Source organism: Trypanosoma conorhini (genome assembly GCF_003719485.1).
Source record: "Trypanosoma conorhini strain 025E chromosome Unknown Tco_14.4_contig_00343, whole genome shotgun sequence".
In the NCBI taxonomy this organism is placed as follows: domain Eukaryota; phylum Euglenozoa; class Kinetoplastea; order Trypanosomatida; family Trypanosomatidae; genus Trypanosoma; species Trypanosoma conorhini.
This window is the reverse complement of record NW_021704431.1, coordinates 1-19,149: the sequence shown is the minus strand read 5'-3', so window position 1 is coordinate 19,149 and position 19,149 is coordinate 1. Positions and strand designations below refer to the sequence as shown.

Below are 19,149 nucleotides of genomic sequence, written 5' to 3'. Positions count from 1 at the left end.
ATTATATTTATATTCCTGCAACGAGGCGTTAGCGCACGGCGCAGATGCCCAACTACCCACGCACGTATACACTGCATAGAAAAGTTCGGAGGGTGCACGTAGAGACATGGTAACTAGCCATGTGAGTGCCTTTGCAGGTGAAACATCCAGTTGCGAAGAAGAGTTGAAATAAGTACATATATACGTTGCAAATATGAAGGGCATGCGCTTGTGGCGTAAATGCGTGGGCGGCAAAGTGTTTCTCTCGTTATTATTATTTTCCTCTTTTCTCTTTTTCTTGTTGTTGTTCTTCGTGTTTTTTTTTCGATTGAATTTGATGTTTCACACGCAAGTCAGTGTCGAAGAAAAGGTTCTTCTCCAAGGAACGGGGGTGTGAAGAAGTAACCTCGAGCCTCAATGCGCGGAAGCGGCAGAGGACTGTGCATGTGAAGCCTACGCTCGCCACGCCACGCAGCCGCGCATGACGAGCGCGATTGCGCATTATTCTACGTGCAACGAGGCGCTTGCGGAGCGGCGCAGCCTCGTCGGTGCAGACTGGGCTTCTCACGCCGCGTGCGCGCGCGGGCCGTCATTCGCGCTGCCCTGCCGCGGCATCGGTGGTGAACCGCGCGGCGGCTGGGGCGGGCGCCTGTTTGCCGCGGCGCTGAAAAAACCGCACTTTGGGCGATCGAAAATCACAGTGCGGCGGTCCTGCCGGGAGGGCCGTCGCCGGGTGACTTACGTTTTTGCGGCGGCCGCGCCCCTCTGCCCTCACGCGAAGGCCGGCGGCGGGGCCCCGACGCGTAGTCGACGCACGCCAATCGCTTTTCAGCGCACGCAGTGCGCCCATTCCTCCCGCAGCGGGTGGGGGTTGTCCTTTTTTTTTTTTCCTTCGTGGGAGGGGTTTTTCGCCTCTCCTCTTCCCGCCACGGCTTGCATGTGCGCACCGGCGCGCGGCCTCTTTTTTTTTTTTCTCGCCTCTTTCTCCCCGTACGTGCGTCTCCGTGGATGGATGCACAGAAACAGGGTCAGGCTGGCTGCCCACACCGCGTGCGTGAAGGAGGGATAGCACAGAAGCAGGAAAGGTAATTAAAGGAAAAGGGTCTGCGTGAGAAAGGTTCAGAAAGACAAAAAAAACGCCATCAGGGTGTAGCGTGCATCAGCGTGCGAAATGAAACTGCTGAAGTTTGTCAACTGTGATGCCCCGAATGTCACTCCCGACATGCTTCAATTGAGTGTAGAGGAGCAGCGGGCTCGCGTCCTCTCCAATGGGCATAGTGGCGGGGGACGTGGAGAGCAAGCGACGATGAGTTGGCACCTCATCAGCACCGCTCCGTCGATGGAAGGTGCGTATTGGCTACTTAACGATGATAATACGCCTATAGGGCCGATTGATACGGTTCTGCTTGCCGCGCGGGACACGGCGAACGCGGACTGCACTAGACTCCCAAACGGTGTTGAGGAAGGCCACATCCACGAGGTTGATCTGCGCAGCAAGATGGGAAAACAGCTCCAGCGCGCCCGCCAGGAGTACGGCCAGACGTTTAAGACGGCGGCAAAGAATGCGGCACTGTTGATGGACGCAGACCGACTTCGCGTGGGCCGTGAGGAAAAGGCCCGGGCGGAGCGGAAGCGTGTTGTGGAAGCCATTGAGAACGGCGAGGAACCGGTCCGTAAAACACGTGCAAAGAGGGAGGATGGCAACAAGGGCAGCGGCAGCTCCAAGAAGCGCTGAGGAGGTGAATCTCGCCCTGCGCTTGTTAAGCTGCGTATTCATAACTTTCTGCGTATAAACGCCCTGGGTTCCCCAAGACTTTACTTGTGTTTACTGCGCCAGTGAGAGAGGAACGGGCACCATGAAGAGAGTACTGGATGCGGGGGAGGTGCCACAGCCATCAGGGTTGTATGCATATAAACCAAACAGAAATGTGTGTGGAGCTTCGTTAAGATGTCCTGTGGTGTTTGCTTTCGCCTTCTGTGTGCCTCATGTGTGATGTGTTTGCGCCCCTTTGTTTGTTGCCGTAGTGTGTGTGTTTTCTTTTTTTCTGTTTTGTTTTGTTTCTTATTCTTCCTCTTGTTTGCTGTTCCTTCTCTCCGTGTACGTCATGAGTCCTGCAGAATTGTAAACACCGAACGATGGGCATCTTCGGCCGGGACAACGTCGAGGTTCGGCTCAGATTACACAGCGAAAACGCGGAGTACCTCCCTGGCGGCCTTCTCTCCGGAGTTATTGAAGTTTCTGTGAAGAAGGAGACCGCATCGCGGGCGATTCGATTGCGCATCCGAGGCGAGGAGTATGCCAAAGTCAACTCTGGCCGCTTGGTGCAACACAGCACACGCGTACACTACGACAAGGTGTATACCTTTGCTGGAGACGCTACTAAGAATTACACGCCAGACCGCACACTCATTCTTATTGCTGACCTGAGCGAGGATGAGGGAGCCGATGCGTGTGAGCCGGAGGTACTGATGCCAGGGACACACAATTACCCCTTTGAATTGCGTTTGCCAATGTTTTTGCCTCCCAGTTTTGATACCCGGTCCCGGTTTGACATTTCTGAGGCGCGCATGTCATACACGGCAAAGGTGTACGTTGATATTCCGCGTGGGTTTGATGTAAAATGTGTTCGCAATTTTTACGTCTTGTCCGCCATTTCTGCGGCGCAGCGGCGTCAACGGCTGGAGGAGCATGGGAAAGAGGCACTGGTCTCGCTTGCGCAGCTGCACAAGTTTTTCTGCCTGGGACGCTTCTGGTTCCCCAAAGCAGGACAGTTCATCGCCACGGAGGCGACCATTGAACCCACAGTAGTCGTGATGGACGAATACACGAGCACCGCAAGCTCTGACGCCGACAACAACGCCATGGATGCGCCTGACAATAGTAACGCAATAAAAGTACACGTCAAGGTCCGCAACGACTCGCGTAAAACCCTGAATAGCGTACGTGTGCAGATAACAAACCACATTGAAGTTAACCCAGGTGGTGTATTGTACGTTCGGCATGTAAAGGTGGGAGAGCCATTTGTGTCTTCAGAGCCGATATACCCTGGTGAAGAAAAATCGTTTCTGGCCTGCTTCCGACCACCGCCGTTTATTTCATACTCCTCCCTCGAGTTTCAAGAGAACGATCCAGTCGACCTATATCGTTACAACATTTCTCCTCTTATACCACTGCGAAAACAAAAACAATACGTTGTGTACGAACAACCGCTCATGAGCATGAGGACAGCGTTCGTCGATAGTCGGTGCGTGGTCTCGGTGGACTTCCCTGGGGTGAAGGCAAAAGGCACTCTTGAGGCAGATAATGTTTTGATTTTGGCGGGCACGGTTGATGAGCAGAATCGTACGGAGAAAGTGCCTTCTGTCTATGACAGCGCGCCTTTAGCGCGTGAGACGTCGCCGAACAGCGCGCACACAAAGCAATCCGACACCGACAACTACGCCAAGGGGCCGGAGCGGACGAGGTACAAGTACCCAATGCGGCACGGCCGCGTGCAGGACCCAACAGGCATCTTTCCTGCCTATACAGCGGGAAACTGGAAGCCGACGAAAGAAGAATTGAGTTGAGATGTCTTTTTTCTCGCTTTTCTTTTTCTTCCCTTTTTGCTCTTTTTTTTTTCCCCCGGGCCCTGATGCTTCCAATGCTTCTGAGAAGTCACAGAAGGCGATATTGGGTACAGACGCGCGATGGTGCTCGCCATACGTTGCGCCGTACTAGTACTATTTATGTATTCTTCTTCCTCTGCGCTACCTTGTCCAACTAGCTGCATTAAATATGTGTTTGTTTGTAGGTGAACTGTCGTATTACTGTTATTATTTATCGGGGAAGCTGCTTCCTTCTCTTTTTTTTATGGGTTTATTCTCTCATGGGCCCCGTCCTTTTCTGCAAACAGTGGTGTGGTTTCCTAAACTCACCTGCCGTTGTCGTCATACACACACACACACACACGCACACACAAGATGAGTGAGAACAGGTCATTGCGTCTTCGTGTGTGTGTGTGTTTTTTTTTGTTTTCGGGTTTTCCTCCGTTTTTCCCTTCTTCATGTGATGTATATGCGTTCTTTTGATTTTGTTACGAGGTTACCGCGGCACGGCAACAGCTCAGGAGGGGTACTGCAGATGAATAGACCAAATTCGTTGACCGGCTTGCGGTGCTGACATTCGTTGGTTCCATCTTAGACAAAATAACCCTTCCGCATTGCCGTGAACCTTCGTATTTAAACTGCCTCCCTCTCTCTTACTTTTCTCTCGACACTTGTTATCGTTCACTACTTTTATTTTTATTTTGCCCTTCTTCCTCTCTTTATCTGGACACCTTTGTGCGATGGGGTAATACGCCTAAAAGTGAGGTGATGTACGATGCTGGTCGCTTCCGTGTGCCGTTTCCCTTTGACCCCTACCCGCTGCAGCTGCATGCGATGGAGGCCATTCGCGGCGGGTTGGCGGCGGGAGACGTCGTCGTGCTTGAATCACCCACCGGGACGGGCAAGACGCAGGTGCTTCTGAACGGTGTGCTGTCGCACGTCTTTGAGCCCATTGTAGCTGTGGGAAGCGACGGCACGCCGCCGCCGCTGCAGCAGCAGCAGAATGCGTCACCGCCGGAAACCGCGGCCCTGGCCCCTCCTTTGGCAGGGGCGGTTGGGGGCGGCCACAAAAGGCGGCGAAAGGAAAAGAAGGCCGCTAAACAACACATGAGGGTTTCTGCTCGGGAAGACGAAGCAGATGCGTTTTTGCTGGATCAGAACGAAGCTGCGGCCGCCGCTGAGCGACGGCGTGAGTTCGCAATGGCACAAAGCTCGTCCTCGTCGTCTTCGTCAAACTCCTCCTCCATGGTAGCTGTCGATGATGCTGAGGAAGAGGATGGCGAGGAATGGGAACCACCACTGTCGGCACTGCAAAAGCCAAAGGTGTACTTCTCTAGCCGCACCCACACACAACTGCAGCAGCTCACTGAGGAGCTGCGTCGAACCGTGTTTGCAAGGCATCCGATTCGTTCGCGCCATCGTCGTCGTCGACATTTAGTCATTGCTGGCGAACCTAACGAGGAGGCCGTGGAATCTGCTTTGGATGACACACCGCACATGCTGCGTTATGTGCATGTGGCGGGGCGGCAGCAGCTTTGCATAAATGCTGCTCTAAGGGCCGCAGCGGGCAACAATAACGATCGTTTGAACGAGTTGTGTCTGGAAGCCATGATGTACGAATACTCCAAAGAGGGCCGCGCGGCGCGCAAACAACACGAGATGCGAGGCAAGGGCTCAGTTCTTACAGATATTGAAGACAACGTTAGTGCGGGCGGGATGCCGAAAGGATGTGGCTACTGCCGACGAGAACGATTGAAGATTTTGAGGGACTATGTTGAGATCGCGCCTCGAGGACTTTTGGAGATGCGGGAAATTGGACAGCGCATCGGTGCATGCCCTTTTCTCGCCACCCGTGAGCTGCTTCGTGGGGCCGACGTCGTTTTGATTCCCTACAGCTATCTTGTTTCGCCCGAGATGCGACACACGTTGCTCTCGGGGACGGCAACGAATGCGTATGAAACGGCGGCAAAAATGGAGGAGGCCAAGAGTGATGGGGAACTTGATGCCACTGCTCATCCTGCCGCTTCGCACCTCCACCGTACCATGGCGCTCAAGCAAGATGCCATTTTACCTCCCAATTTCTCTGGGGATGTGATTGCCGTGGATGAGGCACACAACCTCGTGGATTTCTGCCGCAACGCGACGGCAAGCACGGTGTCGACGGCGGACCTTTCGCTGGTGCGGCGACTTCTTGACGGGTACTACAGCCGCTACGAGAAGAGGCTCCTCACACGCAATAAGCAACGCATTCGTGAGATGGTGTCATTTCTTGATAACTTGTTAACGTACTTAAACATGAATTCTGTGGGAAAAACTAACTCGGGGGCGGCAGCGGATGTTTACAACTTTTCGTCCTTTGTGTTTGATGCAAATGTAGATAACGTAAACGTTTACCGCTTTCTCGCCTTTTTGAGTGAGAGCCGGCTTTTGCCGAAGTTGCACGGCCTTGTGGCATTCCTTGCCCTGCAAGAGAAGGAGACTCCCGGGCAGGAAAGGCGCTTACTGACCGTGTCAAGGCGAAGTGGGCGGAATAGCGGAGTCAGCCAGGCTGCAGGGAGTGAGGAAGCCCGTGGCGAGGCAACGGATTCTTCTCCTTTGGCAGCTGGGCAGGATCCCCGGTCCGTCACGGGTGCGCTGCACCGTTTTGATGCCTTCTTGCGCTGGTACAGTCGCTCGGATGAGTACACACGCGTTCTCCTTCGTCGAGCGCCGGTGGAGCAGGCGAGGGAGCCAGCGGACGTTGTTACGCTTCAGCTGCTGCAGTTGGAGCCCGGAACACATACACTGTTCCCACTGTTACAGCAAGTCCAGGCGGCTGTATTGGCCGGTGGGACCATGAAGCCACTTGCTCTGACGTGTGACTTGCTTCTACGATCCCCCAACCCACACCCACCTCCTCCGGCTTACATGCAGGAAGAAGATAAAATGGACAGCATGACGAAATTGGAGAGGGAGCCGGGAGACGCCTTGACAGGGAAGAAGGTCTGTTTCACCGAGGAAGCTCATATAGTTCCGTCCTCGTCCATTGCGGTGTTCACGTTGGGAGTTGGCCCAAGTGGTCATCGTGTGGAGCTTCAGCATGCGACGCGTACTCAGTGGAACCGCCAGTTGGAGGAAATTGCGGCCGCGTTACTGAATTTCTGTCGTGTCATACCCGATGGCGTGATTGTCTTCTTTACTTCGTATGAGATGGAGGAAAACTTCCTGGGAGTTCTGCAACGAACTGGCTTGTACGATGCAATTAACGAGGTGAAGCGAATCTTTCGTGAGCCGGGGCGAGTCGCCCCGTCGAGGCTCCCCGCCCAGAGCGGCGAGGAAGGGGCGTCTGCGTCAAACGCCGTGGAGGCAATGTTGGCGGAGTACACCCGATGGATTCGCACCGAGTCTTCGGGGGGTGCACTTTTGTTTGCCGTCATGGGTGGGAAGTTGTCAGAGGGCATTAATTTTAACGACGACCTCGGCCGTGCGGTGATTGTTGTTGGGTTGCCGTACGCCAATCCCAGCGATGTGGAGCTGCAGCTGTATTTGAGTCACGTTGCCAACACACGTCTGCTGCGGGACTCAGCCGCTGCAGGGTCAAAGACGCTCGCTTTGGATGCCGTGAGGAATGAGGGATCTCCACCGTTTACTTCCTCTGCGGAGTGGAGCCTCTTTACCGACCTCTGCATACGCACTGTCAACCAGAGCATGGGCCGCTGTATTCGTCACGCGGCGGACTACGCCGTTGTGATCCTTTTCGATGCACGCTACGGGGAACGGCCTGACGTGCGACGCCGCATTGCCTCGTGGATGCAACCCTCTATTCGGGTGGCCCACAATTTTGGAGAGTGTTTTAGAGGCGTGAGGGATTTTTTCACGGCTCTGCAGCGAAATAACGTGGCGAGTTAATTTTTCGCTTATGGACGGTTGTTGGTTTTGTTTTGTTTTTATTTTTCTCTTCATCCTTCCCGTCTTTCTTGCGGCGTGTGGGATGGGGGCGGGCTCCGCACGTCATGACACTTCTTCTTGCGGGGGGAGTCTCGCCCCACCGCCACTACCCCGACTCTGGGGCAACCGCGTGCGAATTCCGCCTCGCCGTCCTGCGTGAAACACGCTGCGGTGTGTGATGCGGGGGAAAGGGGGATATTTGCCTCGGTCGAAGGCCAAGGCGTGTGAAATAATGTGCCGCGCCGTTTGAGTTCTTCGTTCGCAGGCGCGCGCGCCGTCACTGCCGCCCGGCAGCGGTTTGCTCCCGCCGCGGAGGAAGTTGTGTGCGTTTGCCGCCGTCGCTGATGTTTAATCTGCGAAGGGCGCGACGCGACTCACGCGGTGCGTATTTGTAAGATTCGACACCACAAGTTGTGCACCGAATAAACACGACGCTGTTGAAACATTTACAGACATAAGTTGCATTCATTGACGCCGGCGAAAGGCCCGTGCATGTTCTTCTCCCGAGCGTCCTTGTGAGTGCGGCAGGAAGTACACCAATGCAGTCTCGCTCAGTGCGTCCTGCCAGAACCTCCCGTAACGTCTCTACGCATGCGCGTGCGTGCGCGTACGATGCTCCCCTCTGCTTTCTTTCTCTCTCTCTCCCTCCCATTCTCTATCTCTCTTTATCCCTGTCTGTGTTGACCGCGTGGCCCGCTTTTCGCCGCCTGTGCCCTCACCGACGGGAACTCCCCAGCATCTGCTGAGAGCCCTTCATCTCCGCTTCACCCGCCCCTGTTGCTTCCGTCAAGGTGAAGACACACAGTAGCCCTCACCCCCCATCCTCCGCACACACACACACAGAGAGAGGGAGGGAAAGAAAGAGAAGCGGCAGAAGTAGAAGCAAAAAAAAGGGGGGGAAAGGGAATAAAAAATTGCCTTTTTATTTATACGCATCATTTTAATTGCATCGAAGTAAACGAGAAGAGGACGGGGGAGAAAAAAAAAGAATGACGCACAAGAAGAATCCTCCGCCGTACGAGTCAGGCCAGAGCCAACAGAAGAGAAAAAATGCTAACGTCAAGAATGCGGCCAATGGAAATCGCTCATTGTCGCGGGTCGTCGCGAACGAGTCGCTGCTTGCGACCGAGGGTGAAAAGAACGCGACCTCCAAGAGTCTCTACGGTGACTCCAGCGCACGCATTTCAAGCAACCTGAGCTCCATTCACGATCGAATTCGCTTTCGCGCGTACCAATCTGTGTTAAAGAGCATCAAGGGAAAGTCGCTGCTTCACATTGGCTGTGGTATGGGGCTGATATCGTTGATGGCTGCACGTAATCTAGCCTCTGTTGTTGTGGCGATCGACCACTCCGCCATCGTGGATGCAGCGCAGGTGGTGGCAGAACAAAATGGACTGCAGAACATTAGTTTCTTTCGTGGGTCTCTGCGAGAAATGATGCAAAACTTTCCCGTAAAGAAGTTTGATGTTATTCTTTGTGAGTGGATGGGAACTTTTCTCGTGAATGATCCGCTGCTGGAGGATGCTCTCTTTGCGCAGGAAAACCTGCTGGCAGAGGACGGTGTCATGTGCCCGGATGGCTCGTCGATCCACATTGTTGGCGTCAGCGACTACTCCTTCCAGCTGAACACGGTAGAGTACTGGAGCAACGTGTACGGCTTCACCATGGAACCAATGAAGAAACTTGTGCGCCAAGAAGTAGAGACCTGCGCTATTCCCTCGTCAAACATTGTCACAAGCACTTGTCTGGCTCACACCGTCAATATTAAAAAGATCCGAGGCGCTGAGGAGAAGGAGTCGGATGAGAACGGTTTTGCCGTCCCCTTCAAGGTGAGGGCGACGTGTAACACGACGGTCAACTACCTGACCTTCTTTGTCGACGCCACTTTTACAAACCCGCATGACCCCGGTGCCAACTTTGTCATTGGCATTCGCCCTGGCGGTGGCAACGCCTGGACAGAGACGAGCGTCGGGCTGCTTGACCCACTGCCCCTGAACTGCGGTGAGACACTCTCCGGTGAGTTGCGCGTTCGTGTGTTGGACAGGAAAAGGGGCACGACGTTGGTGGAGGTGACGGCGCAAACCGATGGCGGTGTGGTGGCGCAGAAGACGACAGGGTCGTATATCTACCAGAGCTTCTAATGGCCTATGACTTGTGGCTCTCGTGGGAGACGCGGTGACGGAACGAGCTGTCCCGCGAGAACGGAATAATATATATATATATATACATATGTGTGTGTGTGTGTGCTTATATGCATGTATACATGTGTGTGTATATATATATATGCATAAGTAACGCTGATAACTGAACGAGGGGAAGGGAGTGGTCTTTCCCTGTGCGTGTGAGTAACTGCGGGAGAGACATCCAAGGGAGGGATGAAACATGGCAAGGTATGCGTGCTGTTTTGGCTGCAATTGGCGTGGCTAAGGAGCGAATAAGAGATTTAGGGCGCGTCCAAGGTATTGCCACGACACATTCCCTACGATAGACTGCACACACACAAACATGCACACATTGGCGTACAGGCGGTCATATTGCACCACAGAAGAACCGTGAGGGTAAATCAAATATGCAAGACCGGAATAAAAAAAAATGGTAGAAAATTATAACAACGACTTACCAAAAAACAAGGGTGGAAACGTGGGATGAATGAACTGTGGAACTTAACTCCCGTCTTTTTTCCCCCCTGCCTCTTCTTTTTTTTTTTCGTCTATTCTTTGGTGCATAATAGAGCATGAGAAATATTGGGAAGAGGAGTTAGCATGAATAAAAGCACATGAATTTGCTTACGAAGTCCCGTCAAAATAAGGAGGGGGCGGGGGAGGGAACAGGGGGAGAATGTCGGAACTGCGGAAGAGCGTGCCTTGGCGATTTAAGTTTGGTGTGTGTGTGTGTGTCTATGCCTGCTTGAAATGCACTGTGTTCTCTGACGGCACTTGTGTCTGGTATGTGCGCAGGACCGCACTGCGGCTGCATTTATCTGTTGCTTTATACTTTTTCTTCTTTCTGCTGCTGTCGTGGACACCAATGCAACTAGTGGAGCACAAGGGAGAGCGCACGCGTGAGGGAGAGTGGTAGAAGGAGAGGCGAAGTATTTGATCTACAACATACTCTTCATTTGGTTGTTGTTGTTATTCTTCATTACAGAGGGAGAGAGAGCTGGCATCTGTAGTTAATTAGGCGATTGCTGCCAACCTCGCACACATTCATTCACATACATTGCTTACTTTTAAAGGGGCGAACTCGACTCGCCGTTTCACTCCTGTTTTTTTTTAAATTTTTATTCTTCTCGTGAATGTTGCGCCGCTGCCGCACTCTGTGGACGGCAGATTTTCGGACCTCAGCGAAGATATCCGATGAGTTCAACAATGTCCTCAACCGCAGCGGCTGGGGGTTTGATCACGTTGCGATCGACATGGGCGCCCTCGCTGGTGCGGCGGGCCGCTTGACGCGGGATCTTATCGGGCAGGATCGCGATGCAGAGACCGTCAAGGTGCTGCACCGGCAGGTAACGAATGTTATTTTGCGCCGCATTCAGCCAAAAAAGTCGCTTGCAATTTTTATTGATGGCAGTGAACCGCTGTGGAAGGTTCGCCACATGCGGCTTTACCCAGGGAAAAAGTTTGAGGGAAAATTTTACCGTAGTGCGGCCTCTCCAATGGTGTACTTGCTGGAGGACAAGATGCGGCATGTTGCGGTGGACCTGCGCACGCCGCCGAAGGAGTTTGTCGTCAGTGGTGCCGCTGTTCCTGGACCGGTGGAGGGCAAAATTTCGTCTTGGATGCTTGATCTCGCCTCACGCGCTTTGCCCGACGGCGCCGTCACTCCTTCCCCGCCACTCTTGTCTGGTACACCGGCGGAGGTGACCTTCAATGACACCTTCTGCCTCATTGGTGGGACGGATTTGTTCCTCTCCGCCCTTGGGGCCACGCCGTTCCACAACATTACGACAGTCACGCTTCAGCAAGGTGAAATGAAGTCGCTCTCCATGAGCGAGTCGCTTGAGTGGCTCGCGATGGATCATCTATTGAAGGGAGAGACGGCGACCAGCAGTGCGGATCAGGGGACTGGGCGACAAGAACTCCAGAAGAGGCTCGCGTTGGTGCGCACGGACATTGTTTTCTTGTATCTGATGGCAAACGGCATCTCGGCCACCGACCTCAGTGGGCTGGGGGTCAACTTCAAGGAGCTGATGGAGGCCTACACTGCCGAGGAGGCTGCTGGGGCCCAGCAGCAGCATCTTTTTGAGGAAACGCCAAATGACGCCTCGTTGCTGCTGTCTCCTGGTGTCCTGGAACGCGTTTTGGCGCGGGCAACCCGCAAAACAGGGGGGGCACCGAGGCCGTGTCGACAATCCGCGGACTATCTTGAGGTGCTCCTGCAAACTCACGCCATGATATGCAGCGGTGGCATCAGGAATTTTCGCTGGACACCGGAGGATAACGACACCGTCCCAGAGAAGCCTCCAAAGATTCTGCTTGAGCGCTTTCTTGGTCATCTTAGGTACCTCAACACAGCGGCTCGGGAAGAGGCAGGGGGGGATCTCGCGGTCAACGCGACAACAGCAAAGGCAGAAGACCAGGGAAAGATTCCTGCCACTGTTGTGGCGTCTGCCGACTACACCTTTGCTCTTACAGGTTTAGAAACCCTTCTTTTAAGTGCCCCTAAGCCAGAGATGATTGAACAAATTATTCCCGTCTTTACGAGAGGGCATGCCTTGCCCGCCGGCGTCGCCGAGGACATTGTTAACACAAAAAATGTATTGGCAGCGATTGAAAAGACACGAAGCATTCTACAGGTTGTGAAGGGCGGTAGCCTGGACGAAGGCGGCCCTGTCTTGAAGGAGCACGCCGCATTTGATCACCAGCCGTCCCATTACTTTGTGCGCACGCCTGGTTTCCGCGGTCCTCCGCCGGGGTGGTCCTATCAAAGCATCAACCTGGGCGTTCGAGCTGCGGCGCTTGGAGTGCGGTATCGCGCTGGCGTTGGGGCATCCACGGTGACGTCGCGCGTCTTGGATGGGGTGGGTGTGGCGTCGAAGAACACTCTTTTTGTGTATACGGCCAAAGAGAATGGCGGCTGGGGTGAGGAGCCATGCGAAGGAATTAGGTCCACTGAGCTATCAACGCCAACGGAAGAGCTTTCGACGCTTCGTGTGGTAACATGGAATGTGCAGTTCAGTCGTCACAGTGGTGAGCGTACTCCGCTGGGTAGAGACGGTATCGATTGGTGCACACCAACGCGGTACGTGGCGCTCGCCAAGACGTTAGAGGCGCTTGATGCCGACGTGATTGGGATGCAGGAAGTGGAGCCGGCATGGTGGAAGTACCTCTCTGAGCAGCCATGGGTGCGGGAGCGTTATGCGCTGTCTTGTAATGGAGATAGCCATGTCATTCGTCCTTGGGGTGTGATGCTGCTTGTGAGGCGTCACTTGCGCGTAGAGGGAATGCATCATGCAAACGTGCCTGCCTTCGCCGGCCACACCAGTGTCATGCCTGAAGTTACTATTGCCGTTTCCAAAAAGGTTCCAGTGACAATTGGGTCACTTCACCTGCTCGCCCCGTACAACAAAAACAATGTCAACAACCGTACAACGCAGCTGGAAAACCTGACGAAGCGGATGCGCACACGCCCCTCTCTTGCTGGTAGTTTGCCTGGAGCCATTGTCATGGGAGACTTTAATGACTGTGCGAGTAATTACTTCACGTTCCCACCCGAGATGGGCTTCAAAGACGCCTGGTCGCTGCTTCACCCGGAGGACGACAGCAACTGTGAGGGATACACCATCGACGGCAATCGCAACGCATACGCGGGACACATCATTGAGCGGGAGTTCTTTGGCCGTGCCGATCGCGTACTGTTTGCCTCCCGCCACCTGCAGCCCATTCACACGGAGCTTGTCGGCACCACCCCTGTGCGTGGGCTGGGGATCACGAGGCAGGTGAACTGCGACAAGGCCGTTCCAGAGTACTTGTACCCCTCCGATCACTTTGGCCTCCTTGTCGAGTTTCAGGTGGTGTGACGTCCTCCTCTCCCCCCAACGCCGCAGCGCTGCACGGGCCGGGGCGATGGACCGCGGCGATGAGGACAACAACAGTCGCAGCAGAGAATACACACACATACACACACAAGCCCTCCATTTGAGCAAGAATTTTTCATTTTATTAGTTTCCTCCTTGCATTGACTTATCTGTGTGTTCACTCTGTCGCCTTACTCTGTTATCCCTACAATATTATCCTTTTTTTTCTTTTTGCTTTTGCCTTTGGCGTGTCTTGCTTCCTGTCGGATGCGTTGGTTTATTTTCCTTTCTGACTCTCTTCCCTTGTTGCCGTCGGCCACAGGAGTGAGGGAAACCTCCCCACGAAGTAACGAACGTGAGCAAGAACACACATACACAAAAAAAAAAAAGAGTCGCAGGGCGCTTTTCCTTTTAGCTTTTTATATTTGTTCTTTTCATGTCTTTTCGGTACACGAATAACCTGGTGGGTGCGCTCAAGCACAGAATGATGCTCGAGAGTTCCCACCGTGAGTTGGTGCGGCGCCGTTTCACGGGGCACTGCCGCGGTGTGGAGGTGGTGTGCAGCGGCTACGGCACAGTGCTTGCGGTGCGTCTTGTCGACAAGGCGGTGTGGGAGCCGTTTTACCGCAAAGGACTCCCACCGTCCACCGCGGATGGCGACAGTGCATCCAATAGTAACGTTGTTGGCGTCCCTGCCGGAGTTACATCTGCGGCACCCGTAGACTTTGAAAAACTTGCCGAAAGCGTCAAGGCGGCGGTGTGGGACGCGACGCGGAAGATACGCTCCGCAAAGGAGGCGGCGCTCCAGCGGAGCCTGTCCCACAATAAACAGATGCAGGCTGGGGCCAGCCTAACGCAATGGTATGAAGAGGATGCAAACACGCTTCGGCCCTTGGCGTTTGAGGCGCTGCGACATGAGGCGGCTACGCCGTGGATGCAATGTGTTCAGTTTGGGAAAAAAGAGCAGGCAGCGGCCTTACTGCGGTGTGAGTCGGGCAAAGAGGCCAGTGACTGTTCTACTGGAGACGCGACAAGGGTTGGTCTGGTGAATGCAGAGTCTCAGTGTGTCACAGCACTGGACACGAAGGACGTAGACCCCGCATCGATACCAATTGGATCTGTGCATCCAATATTTGCTCCCGCACTTATTCAGTTTGAAAAGCGTGCATGTAGTTCTCTAAACGATGAGGCCATTCGCCAGGAACAGTGGCGGGAGATGTCTCGTGATGAGCAGCTCTTCTGGGAACGCGTGGAGCTGATTCGGAAAGGACAAGTTGCTGCGATTAAAGGCGGGCAAAAGCGTGACTACGCGGATGAGGCCGCGGTCGCCAGCGACAGTGCGTTGGATAAGGTACAACTGCGGTTCACGCAATGAGCAGACAGACACATGCAAAACCTTACATACGGAGGGGGGAGAGTTGTTCAGAAATGGAAATGATAACTATGACGTGGCATTTTGCTCTGCTTTTTGCGCTGTTTCCTTTTTTATATATATACGGGCCATATGCCTGGCAATGAGTCTCTTGGGCTCATTTTCCTCTTCTTCCGTTTTGTTCCTTCCCCCCCCCCTCCGTCTGCCTTTATAGGGGTCTAATAATAATTGTTCCACGCCAACCCCGCCGAACACGGTTGCACCGCTGGAAACGAGGGCGCCGGGCGAGTGGGTTTGCGGTAACTAACAAGTAACTACTCTGCCTTGCGCACCACTCCCCCTGCGATCGTCGGCAAACACGCGGGGTTGCGTGGTTGTGGCGGCCGAATGTTCTACTGCACCCCCAGGCGTTTGACAGCGGTTGCCGACACATGCCTTCCAACGAATTTTGTGCATGCGGCAGATTTGGCCTTTTATTTCCCGCGATTTCAGCCGCGCGCGCACCTGCGCCCGCAAGGCATTCCGGAGTTACGAGACGCCGTGGCGCTACTTCAGCCAGCAGAGGGCGCCCCACAGCGGCGATGGTCAAAGCCCAGCGCCATGGGTGCGCAGGAGTGGGGAAGGTGCCGCGACAAGGCCCTTGGCTTGTTGCTTCGCGGGGAGGAGATCATGGAGAACGTGGGTGGACTTAAAAACTCCGCCACAGCAGATATTCTGCGGGCGACGTCAGCGGTGAAGTTTGAACTTCTCAACGGTGTTGAGCATCTGCCGCGCTCCGATTACGCCAAGCGTTGCGATGTGTACCGATCGATTCTCAAACAGGCAGGTCGTCTTCTTTTCTTTAACGACAGTTGGGATAAGTCAGATGTGCTGCAAATTGACACTGCGTGTGTTATTGTTGCCCACTTTGTTCGCGCCTTTTGTGCGCTGCATCAGAGGCCTTTTCATGCGAAGCAGGAAGACGGCGTGAAGAAGAAATATGGCAATATTTCTGCCTGGTCCATGGTGATGGATGAGGCAAACGGGAGCGGGGAGACGCTTCTCACGCTATCGATGGTTATGGATCGTATTGATGAGCTATTAAAATTGAGTCGGAAGGCGTCTGAGACTCACGCCGAGAAAAACCCTGAGCTCCGCTGGCATGCGCCTAAGCTCCTGTTGCTAAAAGGAATCCTGACAATCCCTCTAACAGGCCACCTGGGACGCGCTCAGGAACACATTAATGAGTCTGCCAAACTGGTTTACGAGTTCCTGCGAAGGAAGCAGCCCATTTTAGACGGTATTTTGGCTCGCAAGCAGGAACCCGAGTTGGGCCTCTTTATGCTTGCCCAGGCCGAAATGGCAGCCCGTGTGTTTGACTGGTCCGTTGGACCAAATGAAGTCGATAAAAGTGTGATGGAGATGTTTGAGGCTGCCGCCAAGTTCTACTCCTCCCCGTGCAACACCTCACTGGAGGCGGACGGCATCATGTCGGCGGATGGGATGGAGGGACGACGGTTCGAGACGGACGCGTACACCTCCTGCTTGCTGAGTTATGCTACTTTTTTGTTGAACGCTCCACGACCCCCGGGGACCGCGCGCCGTGACTCCCCCGTCTTCATGCCCAAACAGTTGTTCACCCTGTCCCCCATTTCCAGCGTGTCAACTTCATCCGATCTCATCTTCGCGGACCTGCAACAGCCGGCGGCGATGACCATTGACGTCGTGCGCAGGCGCACAGGTGAGACGCTTGAGCGGGCGTTGGAGCTTAACCGCGCCTTGAACCCGGAGCACAAGCAGAACCCCAAGGCCGGCTGGACACTGCTTGCCATGGCGTCCCTCTATGCGGATATGCGGGACTACTTATACGCGACCGGACTCTTCGCGTCGGCGGAAAAAACGCTTGCGGAGAACTACGGCAATGACTCACTGGAACGACTTTTAGCTCTCAAGTTACGCTACGAATTTTTGGCCGGAGTGGGTTCGGATCAGGAGGCAAAAACGGCAGCACATGAGGTGGTGCAGGTGTTGAAGCGCGTTGATTCTATGCCTCTGTCGTGACGCCGGCAGTCACCATGAGAGTAAAGGAGGGAGATGTGGAGCGAGAGTGTAGTGCGGGGTGGGGAAGGAAAGAAAACAAATCAAAAGATAATGCTCTGTATGTGGGATGCGGAGATTATCGCGCGCGGTAAAGTTGACTGCCTATGAATATTCTTATTCTGTCTCTCTTGTGCTGTGTCGTAGCGGAGGTCTCTCTTGTTTCTGTGCTTGCTTTTTCTTCTGCTTTTGTAATATTCTATATTCTAACGAAGGGCGAGCGGGGCAAGCGCCGGAAAAAGGAAAAAGGAGGGAAAGCCTTTCTTGGCCAAATGTTGACTGGACTGAGGATTGAGCGATCTCCTTCGTGTCTGTTGGGGACAGTGCCTGCGGACGGCACGGGTTTGAATTTGCTTTTCTCTTTATCTTCTCACTTCTAACGAATTCTGCGTGCAAACTGAGAAATATCAGCAATACTACGAACAAGCAAGGCCCGTGTGAAGTGGCGTCTCCTCGACTTTTTTTACTTTTCTCTAGATACCTGAGTTGAATTGTCGGGAGGTGGTGCATTTAAAAAAAAAACATATACAGGAAGGTCCGTGGAGTGTCTCAACGCCCTTGCTGTTGATGGTTGCAGAACATAGGGAAACTTCTCCCCCGTCGCCTTGTGTGAAATCAGGGGGTAAAGGCTCTTCGTCGAAGCAGAGGGACGGCAATGCGTCTTTCGGGGAGAGCACCGCCAATGCGGTCCATGATGACGCCGGCGGCGTTCTTGCGGTGGAGGAATCCTACTCGTCTGTTGGTGCCGTTTTCGTAAAGTTTCTGAGAAAGCTGCGCCGTACCCACCCATTACGTATTACTTGGGTGGTCATCCTCATACTTCTTGTGACAAGTGGAAATGCAATGCAAATTATTGGGCTAAACTTTTGGCTTCGTTCGTTTCCCAAGGATGGGGCACCTGGCAACTTCGCAACACTCGCCGTTTCATCCTTACTGTTTGGCCTGTTTTTTTTGGTTATGCTGGTGGTGTACCTCATCGCTGTAAGACCCTCGCTTCTGTTTCTTCGCTGTGCTCGCGGATGGTGGCTGCTATTTCTCATCGGGGTGGCGGACGCAGTGAACAGTTACCTCGCCATCTACGCCGCCTCGTATACGCCGGAAGTGCTACAGGCCTTGTTTACCAGCCTTGTGCCAGTCTATGCGGCGGGGTTCACCAAGTGGATTTTGCAAGACCCGAGAAGCTACTGGAACATCTGGATCTTCACCTCTTTTTTTCTTATCGTGTCTGGGGTGGTGATGGCTTCCGCGTACCAGTTTGCACGTGGGTTTGGGGGCGAGTCAAAGGACAAGGCGTGGTGGAGCCTCATCTTCTTCCTCTCCGTTCCCCCCACGGTCTTGATGAACATCTGGCAGAGTTTGTACATGATTCACTTTACTTATGACCCTTCGTTTGAGGAGCGTCAGGTGTTGTCGCCGCGGCCAGAGCCACTGCCGGAGCAGCAGCAAGACGGTAAAAGGAACCTAGATTCGGGTGCGCAGGGCGGTGAAATTGGCACCGAGAATGGCTGCAGTGAGATCGAATCCAGCCCCACGCCCCAAGGGGGAGTGGCAACGCCAGAGGACGCCTCCGGTGAAACGAATGTTGTGGGAGAAATTGGAAGTCCCTCGCTTCTTCATATGCAGGGAAGCGACTCCCTTGTGAAGCTTGTCATGCTGGCCTGCGGGACGAATATTCAATTTGTGTTGATTATGCTCGCTCTTCCCATGGACGCCATCCCTTGGTGGGGCGGTAGCCACAGCGTGCAGGGTGCATGGTCTAATTTCTATGAAGGGCTTTGGTTTATATTTCACTCCGACACAAATTTCTCCTACTGCATGGTGTACACCGTGGGGTTTGTGTTTACCTATGTTGGCTCAGCCTACCTCAACCAATACAGTGTGACGCTGTGTTCCATGATTGGCCAGCTTTCCTCGCCGATTACGGCGCTGGTACTCATCATTGTGCCCAAGTGGGACCTGGAGAAGGGCTACACGCCGTGGTACATGAGTCTCGTAGCGGTGATTTTGCTTTGCGTGGGCTCATTAGTCTACACCTTGTGGGAGGAGAAGACCGACGAAGAGAAGGAGGCGGGGGAGCGTCGCTTGAAGGAGAAATTGCTCTTCGGCATGCGCTCTCCTCCCCCAGCCACACGGCGGAGAAGCTACTCGGCCTTTTTCTCCACCACACACGAGTAGTGGGCTTCAACGGGGA

General features: G+C 54.0%; 9 protein-coding genes across 9 annotated transcripts, besides 8 other annotated features; all 9 read left to right on the top strand.

The window, feature by feature from the left end:
• Positions 1 to 239: 239 nt before the first annotated feature.
• Positions 240 to 303: a sequence feature (GA-rich).
• Positions 304 to 460: 157 nt separating this feature from the next.
• On the top strand, positions 461 to 1,048 carry Tco025E_05682 (uncharacterized protein; the record flags this gene model as incomplete). The annotated part of the gene is made up of 1 exon (XM_029372575.1): positions 461 to 1,048. One exon carries the CDS (start codon positions 461 to 463, stop codon positions 1,046 to 1,048), a length of 588 nt encoding a protein of 195 aa, XP_029227318.1.
• A 102-nt stretch (positions 1,049 to 1,150) lies between these two features.
• On the top strand, positions 1,151 to 1,714 carry Tco025E_05681 (uncharacterized protein; the record flags this gene model as incomplete). The annotated part of the gene is made up of 1 exon (XM_029372574.1): positions 1,151 to 1,714. One exon carries the CDS (start codon positions 1,151 to 1,153, stop codon positions 1,712 to 1,714), a length of 564 nt encoding a protein of 187 aa, XP_029227317.1.
• Positions 1,715 to 1,987: 273 nt separating this feature from the next.
• Positions 1,988 to 2,073: a sequence feature (A-rich).
• Positions 2,074 to 2,115: 42 nt separating this feature from the next.
• Tco025E_05680 (uncharacterized protein) lies at positions 2,116 to 3,546 on the top strand (the record flags this gene model as incomplete). The annotated part of the gene is made up of 1 exon (XM_029372573.1): positions 2,116 to 3,546. One exon carries the CDS (start codon positions 2,116 to 2,118, stop codon positions 3,544 to 3,546), a length of 1,431 nt encoding a protein of 476 aa, XP_029227316.1.
• A 361-nt stretch (positions 3,547 to 3,907) lies between these two features.
• Positions 3,908 to 3,937: a microsatellite.
• A 395-nt stretch (positions 3,938 to 4,332) lies between these two features.
• On the top strand, positions 4,333 to 7,452 carry Tco025E_05679 (putative DNA repair helicase; the record flags this gene model as incomplete). The annotated part of the gene is made up of 1 exon (XM_029372572.1): positions 4,333 to 7,452. One exon carries the CDS (start codon positions 4,333 to 4,335, stop codon positions 7,450 to 7,452), a length of 3,120 nt encoding a protein of 1,039 aa, XP_029227315.1.
• Positions 7,453 to 8,111: 659 nt separating this feature from the next.
• Positions 8,112 to 8,168: a sequence feature (GA-rich).
• A 312-nt stretch (positions 8,169 to 8,480) lies between these two features.
• Tco025E_05678 (putative arginine N-methyltransferase) lies at positions 8,481 to 9,632 on the top strand (the record flags this gene model as incomplete). Its single annotated transcript, XM_029372571.1, has 1 exon — positions 8,481 to 9,632. One exon carries the CDS (start codon positions 8,481 to 8,483, stop codon positions 9,630 to 9,632), a length of 1,152 nt encoding a protein of 383 aa, XP_029227314.1.
• Positions 9,633 to 9,697: 65 nt separating this feature from the next.
• Positions 9,698 to 9,776: a microsatellite.
• Positions 9,777 to 10,537: 761 nt separating this feature from the next.
• Positions 10,538 to 10,578: a microsatellite.
• Positions 10,579 to 10,786: 208 nt separating this feature from the next.
• Tco025E_05677 (RNA editing complex protein MP99) lies at positions 10,787 to 13,513 on the top strand (the record flags this gene model as incomplete). The annotated part of the gene is made up of 1 exon (XM_029372570.1): positions 10,787 to 13,513. One exon carries the CDS (start codon positions 10,787 to 10,789, stop codon positions 13,511 to 13,513), a length of 2,727 nt encoding a protein of 908 aa, XP_029227313.1.
• Positions 13,514 to 13,602: 89 nt separating this feature from the next.
• Positions 13,603 to 13,621: a microsatellite.
• Positions 13,622 to 13,731: 110 nt separating this feature from the next.
• Positions 13,732 to 13,769: a sequence feature (A-rich).
• A 225-nt stretch (positions 13,770 to 13,994) lies between these two features.
• On the top strand, positions 13,995 to 14,885 carry Tco025E_05676 (uncharacterized protein; the record flags this gene model as incomplete). The annotated part of the gene is made up of 1 exon (XM_029372569.1): positions 13,995 to 14,885. One exon carries the CDS (start codon positions 13,995 to 13,997, stop codon positions 14,883 to 14,885), a length of 891 nt encoding a protein of 296 aa, XP_029227312.1.
• A 384-nt stretch (positions 14,886 to 15,269) lies between these two features.
• Tco025E_05675 (uncharacterized protein) lies at positions 15,270 to 16,922 on the top strand (the record flags this gene model as incomplete). The annotated part of the gene is made up of 1 exon (XM_029372568.1): positions 15,270 to 16,922. The coding sequence occupies one exon, from the start codon at positions 15,270 to 15,272 to the stop codon at positions 16,920 to 16,922; it is 1,653 nt and encodes a 550-aa protein (XP_029227311.1).
• Positions 16,923 to 17,525: 603 nt separating this feature from the next.
• On the top strand, positions 17,526 to 19,133 carry Tco025E_05674 (uncharacterized protein; the record flags this gene model as incomplete). Its single annotated transcript, XM_029372567.1, has 1 exon — positions 17,526 to 19,133. The coding sequence occupies one exon, from the start codon at positions 17,526 to 17,528 to the stop codon at positions 19,131 to 19,133; it is 1,608 nt and encodes a 535-aa protein (XP_029227310.1).
• Between the last annotated feature and the right edge of the window lie 16 nt (positions 19,134 to 19,149).